Source organism: Cotesia typhae, unplaced genomic scaffold (assembly GCF_013202065.1).
Source record: "Cotesia typhae breed Kobodo isofemale line unplaced genomic scaffold, CoteBio_Ctyphae contig_36, whole genome shotgun sequence".
Lineage (NCBI taxonomy): Eukaryota > Metazoa > Arthropoda > Insecta > Hymenoptera > Braconidae > Cotesia > Cotesia typhae.
In genome coordinates, this window is record NW_027423744.1 from 758,312 (window position 1) to 769,342 (window position 11,031).

The 11,031-nt window shown below is 27.9% G+C and overlaps 1 protein-coding gene across 1 annotated transcript; it reads right to left on the reverse strand.

Moving 5' to 3' along the window:
- Positions 1 to 5,489: 5,489 nt before the first annotated feature.
- Ergic53 (lectin, mannose binding protein ergic53) lies at positions 5,490 to 10,840 on the reverse strand. Its single transcript, XM_074241929.1, has 6 exons — positions 10,546 to 10,840; positions 10,150 to 10,206; positions 8,802 to 9,072; positions 8,613 to 8,712; positions 7,090 to 7,376; positions 5,490 to 6,177 (listed from the first exon to the last, which is right to left on the reverse strand). The coding sequence occupies exons 1-6, from the start codon at positions 10,712 to 10,714 to the stop codon at positions 5,541 to 5,543; spliced, it is 1,521 nt and encodes a 506-aa protein (XP_074098030.1). The 5' UTR covers positions 10,715 to 10,840; the 3' UTR covers positions 5,490 to 5,540.
- Positions 10,841 to 11,031: the final 191 nt, after the last annotated feature.

Genomic DNA, 11,031 nt, shown 5'->3' on the forward strand with positions numbered 1-11,031 from the left:
TTTTTATAACTTATCAAAGATTAATATATATTATTATATTAAAATAGTTAACTTTTTTGAATTTTTAATAAATATAGAAAAATACTTATTTTCATAAAATAATCATTGTTCTTTTTTTTTTAAATAAATAAAATTAATAACTATAATATTACACCTAACGAACATTGAATTTTTCAAATTTTTCAGCGCTTGCGTGTCTCATACTTTTTTTGCGGCTCACAAAACTTGCGTTGTTGCCATAGCTTTATTAACGTATCCCTTCCTCGGCTAAAGTCTGGTAAATTTTTCATTACTTATTAATAAATATATCTGAAACTGTGTGGTAATTATCAATGAAATTATTTTTAAAAAATTGTTTAGTTGTTAGTTAACGTTACTCTAGTTTTTTAAAAAGATCCTAAGAAAAGTTTCTGAGATATAAAAATGTTTGTAGGTAAACTTTTGGATATCCCGTATACCGTAATGTATAAGAGCGTTCAAAACTCAAACTTTGAAATTAAATATCTCTAAAACTAGATGGTCAAAAATTTTCAAATTGCGCCAATCGATGCAGAATTATATGAACATTAATCTGCCAAAATTTTAAAAAATCCTAAGAAAACGACTCTGGCGAGGGTACTACCTTAAATATCAGTTTAAGCTTTTCAATTTGGCTATCATTGACATATTAAAAAATTCTTTAATTTCAAATTTCAGAAATATTTCAAATAAAAAATTATAATTTAATGAGATTCGTTTCTTCATAATACCTTATATTTTTACTTAAAATTATTTATTTTAATTATTTTGATTTGTTTGGAGTAAAAAAGTTAGCTTATACGCTAAAATTAGTTGAAAAATTAATTTCTTAAATACCAATAAACGATTTGTTTATAAAGAAATTTATAAAGAAAATTTCTTTTCACCTTTCTCACAATAAAATTAACCAGTAAAATAATTCAAGCTCAACAAGCACGTGTCAAAAGTTTCGTAAATCGTAAATTAATTTCCAGATTTATCTTCGGAACCTCCGCCCATTAATCAATCCTCGAAGAAGAACGATTTATTCGCGAAATGTATTCTGTAAATTTAAAATTCATTCGATGTGAGTATTGTTGGCAAAGGCCAACCAAAGGGGCGACACACACTACATTATACTGAGCACAATCGTATCTTCTATCTTCTATCTTGTATTGGTATCGAGTACGAGCCCATTCCACCCTCGATGAAATTCAAACGCCAATAGAAATCTCATATCTTTAATATCTTCGTATGGCTGCACATCCTCGGCTGTGCTTCTGAGTATAATAATAATAAATAATAATACATACAGTATAACATAATACATAAATTGCTGCATACATCTAATTCGCAACGCTCTTTTTGGGCGTGCCCAATTTTCGATTGTGTCGTCCTGAGCTTCAATATCTAGATATTCAATATTTATTATTTATTATTTTTACTGTATATCTGATTACTCTTTTCGCTGAGTATTTTATAGAATTGTTTTTTTAAATGATTTGCTTAGATTCTAAATTCCATCGGATAGGCCTGTACCTTTTATCCATGTGATAATTCTAGCTAATATTCATTGTAGCTTTCAATGTGCAATCACTATATCATTTGGATCCTATAGGAGCTAGAGCTTGGAAATTTTAAATTTTCATTCTTAACATCCACCCCCGCAGTCCATATTGGGAGTAGGTTGTCATAAAATCCGATATTAAATCATTTATACATCACATACAGAAGATTCTTACCAAATTTGGAGCTTATAGGAGCTACAACTCGGAAAATGAAATTTTAATGTTAACACCCACCCCCGCAACCCCCTGTGTCGTGAGCTATCGTAAAATTTGTTTATAAATAATTTTTACATCACTTAAAGAAAATTCCTAACAAATTTGGAGTCTGTAGAAGCTATAGTTTGAAAATTAAAATTTTTCATTGTTGATACCCACCCCCGCAACCCCCTGTGGGGTGATCAATCGTAAAATTCGTTCATAGACTATTTCTATATCTCTTACAGAAGATTCCTATCAAATTTGGAGTCTATAGGAGCTGTAGTTAAAAAATTGGAATTTTTCATTGTTAACGCCCCCGCAAACCCCTTTGAGGAAGGAATTTTTTAAAATCCGTTCTTAGCTGACCTCTACATAGCAAAAGTAATATTCCTACCAAATTTGAAGTCTCTACGCCTTATAGTTCCAGAGATATCGTGATGAGTCACTATATACCTAAAAATCTCTTATATACTAAATTTCACGAAAAAAAAACCGATTTTATTATATGACTATCCTGGAAACAAAATTTTTCTTATTTTTCTTAATATAGATTAAATTTAAGAAAATTTAATTGATCGTAACAATTCAATTAAGAAAAATTAAATTAATTATTAATTAAATTGTTGAAAAATTGAATTTTTAATTACGTAAATCCCATTCGAGCAAAAGTAATATTCCGAGCAAATTTGAAGTCTCTACGCCTTATAGTTTCAGGGAGATGGTGATGAGTCACTATATATAGCTAAAAATCTCTCATATATGTATAGATTTTTTTTTTTTTGTAATTAACTACCTCAATTTAATCAATATAATATTTTGCAGAACACAATAATTGTAGCTCAAATATTTGATCTGTTTTTAAGTTGCTAATTTTAGTTTTTTTTCTTTCTGTTGATTAAAATAATTCTTTATAAAGTAATAACTCGGAAAGAAAAATAAATAATTCGATTAGCTCGATTGACTAACTTTATCAAATTACTCCCGATACGCAATATGAAATACGAGCAGCGTAACATATCACGGTCTTTTAATCAATTTAATCATACATTCGTGCAGTACATAAACACCATACATCTTCTGCTTCTATGGGACATATCCACCGATCGGTTTTATTCACTCGGACAAATCGCTCCTGTATCTACGGGTCCTAAATCAAAATCTATTTTATCCGTTACACCTCCCCACGGCGTTCTGCCGCCGATGTTTCACCCCGGCGTGTATTCATATGTGAATTCGCTCTGTATTGAATTTATTTGTCAATAGACATACACCTTCTTTAATACAACCTTATCTTTATTTCTGTAAACTTCTCACAAAAATGAAGGGAGCAAGAAAAAAATCCAAATTTTTGGGGGATTTTCAATAAGCTGTAATTTATACAAAAATGGTCGTACAGCAAATAAAAAAAAAGCAAATCGTAGCTCTAAGCGTCTAGTTTTTGGATCTGAGTTTGAAATATTTTTTTTCAAAATTGTTTTCGAGTAATCTTAAAAAATCCACCGAAAAAAAAATTTTCGAAATTTTTTTGGTTTTTTTTTTTAATCTACGGACGTGAAAAATATTTTTTTGATTTAACCTTTACATGGACTGAATAGCTTAGTTATTCAGCTTTAATTTGGTTTTTTAAAAATCTCAATACGAGCATTTCTCACTGAGATATCGGTGTTTGAAAGGAAAAAGATCGTTTTGTCTTTGACTACCAATATCTCAGCAACCAATGATTGCACAGAAATTTTAAGGTTGATTTTAAACACTTGAATAAATTCTCTACAAGGATTGGCTATTGATTTTTGAAAAAAAAATTTTTTTTCAATCATTACATGAATTTGAAAAAGCAACCAAAAATGGGCTTTTTGTGGTTTTTTGGAAAATCAAGCGCCCAATCAAAAATATTGCGGAAACAACAAATGTTAAGTGTGCGTTTTACTGTTCAATATACTCACAAATACTCTACGAAGTTTCAATTTAATCCAGCCAACCGTTTTATTTCTCGCTTGATTAAATTTTTGAAAAAATTTAAGGAGCAAAAATTTCGCTCTGAAAAAGTCATGATTTTTATCAAAAATGAAAAAAAAAAATTTTTATTTTTCTCTTCATTCTGTATTAGTAATTTGGTAAATTTTTGAAAAAAAAAAAAAATTTTTGAAAAAAAAAAATTGAAAATTTTTGAAAACAAAAAAAAATTGAAAATTTTTGAAAAAAAAATTCATTGTATTAATTTTTTTAATTAACTTCCGTATCGAATTGAGATTTCGCGTTTTTTTTTTATTAAATTCTACGGAAAATTCTCGATTTCACTATCAAAAAATATCTCAGTCAAAAATTACTTTGAACAACGCATAAGAGTCATTTCAGTGGACTATTTAGTTCAAAAAATCACTTGATTTTTGTAAGACGAGAAGAGAGCACCTCCGCTTCGCTTATAAGGCGTGCAAAAAGTTGAAAAATTTAATCTCAACCTAGAAATGATTAAAAAAATCTTTTTTTCTTATATTCATTTATTCTTATACATATACAATTTTTTATAAACTCTTATAAATGCAATAAGGAATTAATTTTACTAATTATTCATTTTTACCAATGAATATAATTGATAATTACTAAAATGCAAACAAAAATAAAAATAATTATTCAAAATTAATAAACGATACAAAATTTATCATTTTTATTATCTTACGTTAGATTACATCTATTACATACAATGTTTACCCATGATATATTTATTCAGAATCAACATTTACATACATCTCAGTCGCGGACAGTAAAAAAGTTACATATTAATAATTATTATCAATCATCATTAATCATTATATTGGAAATAAGGAATGAGTTGAAATTTCCGTGTAAAATTAACCATTTTTTAAATTCTGTGCGTGTTATTATTATTGACAAAATTATTTTTTTAAATATTTCTTTATTCAAAATATCTTGTTTCAATTTATAAATGTTGTATGGAATAGTGGAGTTTTGAGATGATTTTAAAACTCCGAAGAATTAATTATTTATTTACACTTTAAAATGTTTAGAGATTAGATTTATTTTTTTATTATTGACGATTTGTTTTTTTATTTATTTATTTATTGTAAAAATTTTTGGTAGTTAAATTTAGTATCTTTTTTTAGTTACTATTGATCAGCAACAATTTTTCGGTTTAAAATAAAAAACTTTTAAATGTTAATTTTTTTCAGTCATAAAATTTTTTATTTGAGCTCAAATTTAAAAGTTTTATCCTAATTAAGTAATTAAATAAAAAAAAAAAAAATACCTCCGCCGAGATTCGAACTCCGAGCTCTTGCAGTGGTTTGTATCGCTTTTCGCGCTGCGCCGTTGCTCCAAAAGGATGGGTCAATAAAAACGAAAAAAAAAAATTATTTTCGGAATCTACATTCCTTGTAGATGTTAACTAAACCAAATTTTCTACCAAAATTTATACAATAAATTCATAAATACACGCCTTGACATGGAATCGTAACTTCTAAAAATTTTAAATGAATCTCAAGTCACCCGACATTAAAATTTTTCCAAATAATTATTATATTTTATACTTTATACTAATTTTTTAAAAATGTCAGCCGACTTGAGAATCATGAAATGTTAATACAAAAATATTATCCATTGAAATTCATTTTTGGCCGTTTGGAACCGTAACAAAAAACCTAATAAAATTTAAATAAAAAAAAAAAGAACAATTTTAAGTAACCAATTGAAAAAAAAAAAAATTAAAAATTGATTTTAATTAATTTTTATTAAGTAATTAATTTGGCTATTAAAAATATTTTAATAGAATTTTTTAGCTTGCGCTTCTTTGCTATCGCGGTACATGCTGTACCCGAGAAGGATGAACAATTGAATAACGACAAAAACAATGAACATGGTCGTGGTGAGACAATTACCCGTGGGACAAGAGGTCGCAGGTGGCGCGGCAGTCAATTTGTTGTAGGTCTGAGCAATGTCGCGTTTGACCTGGTTAAGTCCGTCGCGCATTTCCGAGATCAGGGATTGGTAGTCGTAGCCGATGGGCTGGACTTGGGCAGTAGGTCCGCGGGCCTGGTTCGTCAAAATAGACTCCGCTTTGGAGTTAACCTCCCCAACGAAGGATTTTATCTCGCGAGCAGTGTTCAGGATTATGTTCTGGTTGCTGAGCACCGCGTCTACCTCTTGCCTGCGGATCGTGTCTATCAATTGGACAGGTTGGCCACCACCGCCGGTCTGGACGCCGCCGACCTGCAGTTGCGAGATAAGAGAGAGCGTGCGCTCTTGTTTACCGATTGTCTCGTCCAGTTTTTTGTGCAACTCGCGCAGAATTTCGAACATGTGGCTCTGTCCGGTGAAGATTTGACGAAGCTCGCGCTGACTGTCGGATTCGAACCAGTCGTCGAATTCTTCCTTTTCACGGCGCTCATCGGGGTGTTCTCTGGAATAAAAAAAATTTTTTTAAATTCAATAAATTTTTTGAAAATTCAATTTTTTCAAAAAAATTGTTTTTAATTTCTTATTTTTTGGTCAAAATTTTAGTCAAAATTCACAATGAAATTTTTTTGTTTTGATTAAAATAATTCAACAATTTTTTTATTTTATTCGAAAAGTAAATAAATTTTTTTTTAAAAATCATAGTAATTTTTAAAAATTTTTAAGTTGAATTTTTATTTAATTTTCTTTAAAAAAATTATAAGAAATTTTATATGACTGTAAATTTAAGAATTGTATAATTTTGTATTGAAATTAGAAATTAAAATATTGAAGTTAAAAAAAAAAGTGTCAATTTATAAAATTTGACTTTTAATAAAAAAATCTAGTTTGAAATTTAAAGTATATTATTCAAGACTTCTGACATTAAAAAAATTTATAGAATTTTTTTTACAATAAATTATTTATGTAAGTTGTGCTTAAATAAAATTTTAAATTTATTAGCGCTTCCCGCTCTTTAACGATCGCAGCTTAGAAATATAAGCGCGTCGATAAAAGCAGTTTCTTGTTAACAAAATATCAGAAAAATTAAATAAATAATTTTTGCTACTCACTGAAATCAAAATAAAGGTAAGAAAAATATTTAATTAATTAATTAATCCAATATTTTCTTATTAAATTAATTATGATACTGAAATTATCAAAGACAATTTTTTGGTTTTAATTTAAAAATAAATTTCACTGAAAAAATTCGTATTAATTTTTTTTTAATTTCTACTTGAAGAATTTTTTTCTTAATAATTTTTTATAACAGTCTGGAGAATTGTGATGTGTGATGTCTGTTAATTTCAGTATTATGAAAAAATATCAGGAAAAATTTATACACTAATCATATTTTGAAATAAAAATGAAAACCTACTTGCGATAGTCTTCTTTTTGTTGATCCAATTTCTTCTGATAGTCCTGATACTCTTGGCTGATCTTAGCCTGATCTTCGTTGGACACAGTTCTGGTTTGATCAAGCTGGATTTGTCCAGGTGGATGGAGAGACGTCGTCAAGAAATGCATGACGTCGTGATCATCAGCAAGCCCTCCAGTGGCTGCTGATACTCCGAAGTAAGCTCCCTTGGGCAAGAAAATGTTTTCTACCCGGAAACACAGCTCGAATTCGTCTGGACTGCTTGTCATTCCGTTGTGGAAGAGCAGCTAAATTTATAGATAATAATAATGTTAATATTCGCTTTATAAAATCAATATTTTAAGAATTATAGTGATTTTTTGAGTCACTATATAATAATTTTATTTTTAAATGAAAACAAAAACAATAATAATAATAATTATAATAATAGTATATAATATAATTATATAATATATAATTATATAATATTATTATAATTATATAAAATATTATATAATTATAATAAATAACCTGATCAAGCAACAATTTTTTTTCATGTTAATACAAATTATTATTATTATTTATTTATATATATATAGTAGACTTTCTATAGATATAGTCACTCATCACGATATCTCTGGAACTATAAGACCTAGAGACTTGAAATTTGGCAGGAATATTCCTTTCGCCAAGTAGAGGTCAGTTAAGAACGGATTTTAATAAATTCCACCCACAAGGGGGGTTGCGGGGGCGTTAACAATGAAAAATTCCCGTTTTTAAGCTATAGCTCCTATCGACTCCAAATTTGGTAGAAATCTTCTGTAAGAGATGTAGAAATAATCTATAAACGAATTTTACGATATCTCACCTCACAGAGGGTTGCGGGGGTGGGTATTAACAATCAAAATTTTTTATTTTCAAGCTATAACTCCTACAGACTCCAAATTTTGTAGGAATTTTCTGTAAATGATGAAAAAATAATTTATGAACGAATTTTACGATATTTCTACCCCAAAGAGGATTGCGGGAGCGTTAATAATGAAAAATTCCCGTTTTTAAACTATAGCTCCTATCGACATCAAATTTGGTAGGAATCTTCTGTAAGAGATGTAGAAAAAGTCTATGGGCAAATTTTACGATAGCTCATCTCACAGGGGTTTGCGAAGGTGGGTGTTAACATTAAAAATTTTTAATTTCCAAGCTATAGCTCCTATAGACTCCAAATTCTCATTTCAAATTTTTTTCTTCGTGTCAATTATTATTCATTTTTGAAAAAAAGCCACGCAAACATTATAATGATTACACATTGAAAGTTACAATGAATATTAGCTGGAATTATTACATGGATAAAAGGTATATGCTGATTCGATGAAATTTGGAATTTGTGAAAGTCAAAACAATACTCTAATTAAATTTAAAATTTAGATCTAAAAATATAATTCTATAAAATGCCCAGCGAAGCTTTAATATAAATTATTATTATTATTATTATTATTATTATTATTATTAATATTATTATTAAATAATTTAGCAGTTATACATACCGTTAGAGTGTTCTGATAGTACTCAATTTTAGCTTGAGTCGGGAACAATTTATTACGGAAATCTCTCAGACAACCAGCAGACATTTGTGTCGTTCCATCACTAAATTCAAGTAGATAATTAGTGAATATAATTTTTTTATATATAATTACTAATAATAATAATGTAAATAAATTTTTTTATAAACTCACTTGGCGTGATCAAAAACTTTGGTCCCATCGTTAACAATTGCCATAATGTAAGGGTTGTTGTGCTTATTGTCATTATCAAAGGAATCGAAGAATATACCAAGACCATTCCACATGTCGGAACTACCAAATACAGGACCATCAAAGCTTCCTGGTTGAGTGGTGTACCAGAAGGCTAGACCATCAGCTCCGATTCTTCCTCGCCCGTTTATGTTGAATTTCAATTCTACTTCCCACCAATCGAAGTCTACCGTCTGCTTGGTCCATATTGCTCCTATTTTTTTAAATTATTAATTAATAAAATTTTAATAAATTAAAATTTTTGGTTAAAAATAATTCTTTATTCATTGAATTTTTATTATTTCAAGCAAGTTAAATATAATTTTTTTTTTATGATTAAAGTAAACACAAAATTATCAATTAAAATGTAGAGTTACTCATCTTTAAAAAATTTTAATTATTAATTGAGTTTACATAATATTTAATTGCTCTGTTAAATATTTTATTTTCACACTTATCAATTTTATTATCACTGTATATTAATATAAAATATTTTATTCATTAATTTTTGACCCTGAAATTTATTTTTCTGTTTTATTTTTAATAAAAAAGAAATATTTTTAATGAATTTTCATTTTAAAAAATTGTTTATTTTTTTTTTACAGTAATTTATTAATTTAAAAAAATTGTTTCACGCTTTTAAAATAATGTAAACTTTGAAAACTTTTCAGTTTTAATTTTTCTTGACAAATTTACTAGCTAAAATCTTATCAAAAATTATGTAACAATTTTTTTGTATTTTTTTATAATTTTTTTGAATAATTAAATTATGGAAAGAAAAATTTATTTAAAAAATTTAATACTGAATTTAACAGACAAAAAATTATTTAGAATTTTAGCATTTAAATTATAGTGAAAAAAAATAGAAATTTTAGAAAATTATAATTGCAAATTTAAAAAAATATTTTTATTACAATAATTGATTCATTATAAAAATAAAAATAATTTTTATACTTAGTTTATTTTTAAATAAAAATAAAAATTAAAAAATTATTGTCTGCGAATTTCATTGTAAAAGAAAAGAGTCTGTAAATCAGTCAAATAATTTTTCTCGGTCCAAATTTAACGAAATTTAAGTGAGCTGACATTAAAAAATTTTTAGAATTTTTTTTTTTTTAATTAAAAAAAAATTAATTCCTAAAATTTTGAAATACTAAAAGTGCAATTTTTAAAAATTTTCTTTACTTTTAATTTAATAACTTTATTATCATCAAAATCTAACCCAATTTTAAACTTCCGCTCCTTAATTAATAAAACTGATTAAGAAAATATATATTTATTTAGATTATACCTTTCTGACTCTTGAGTGACGGCGCTAACCTGACTTTTTCCGAGCTGGCAATCACATCTGTAAAAAAATAGATCAGAATTTTCCAAAAACCAACCCGAACAATTTTTGGCATAAATTTTCAAACTCGCTAAAATTTCACTCGAAAAAAATTTTTTTAATAATAAAAAAACAACTCCCAAGAAAACAAACCGCAACATACGGTACGAAAAAACCGAAAATTATTACTTAAAACTGCGGCTCCAAAATTGGAAAAAGTCACCCTGGGAGGTTCATAAAAAAACGGGGATTTTTTTCGCAAAAAATTTTGAAAGAATCTCGAGAAGTCTGCGTGGAATAATTTATCCACCGTGTAAAAAATAATTTTGGTTATGTAGAAAATTAATAAAAACTACTTACTGCCTCCGTAATTCCAGAACGGAACACTTCCGTCTTTTTGCGCTAAGTAAGGCGGCTTGAAAGAGTACTTGTACTCGAATTTTTTATGCACATCACTCGCATTCAAATAGTTAACAATAATTAATAAATAAAACAACACTGGCCACCTCACCTCCGCAGCCATCTTCATTTTTGATGTGTATTAAATACCTATACCTATATATTTGTGTTTCTATACCCCGAGTCCCTTAAATACGACAATACAATATATTCCACACATAAGTAAACATGTATGTGTTTAACCGCAGATATACTCACCAAAAACTTTCAAAATACAAGTGTACAAGTGCAAGGTTTACGAAAAATCACCGCCTGCGTAACATGTTCCCTTCCTATTGGTCTCTTAAATATTTCCTGCGCTCCCATTGGTCCCTCGATTCTGACGTGTCTTAACTCCGCGCAAGAGCGCCATCTTGTCGCGAAAACTGCTGAAATACTTTAAAGGGA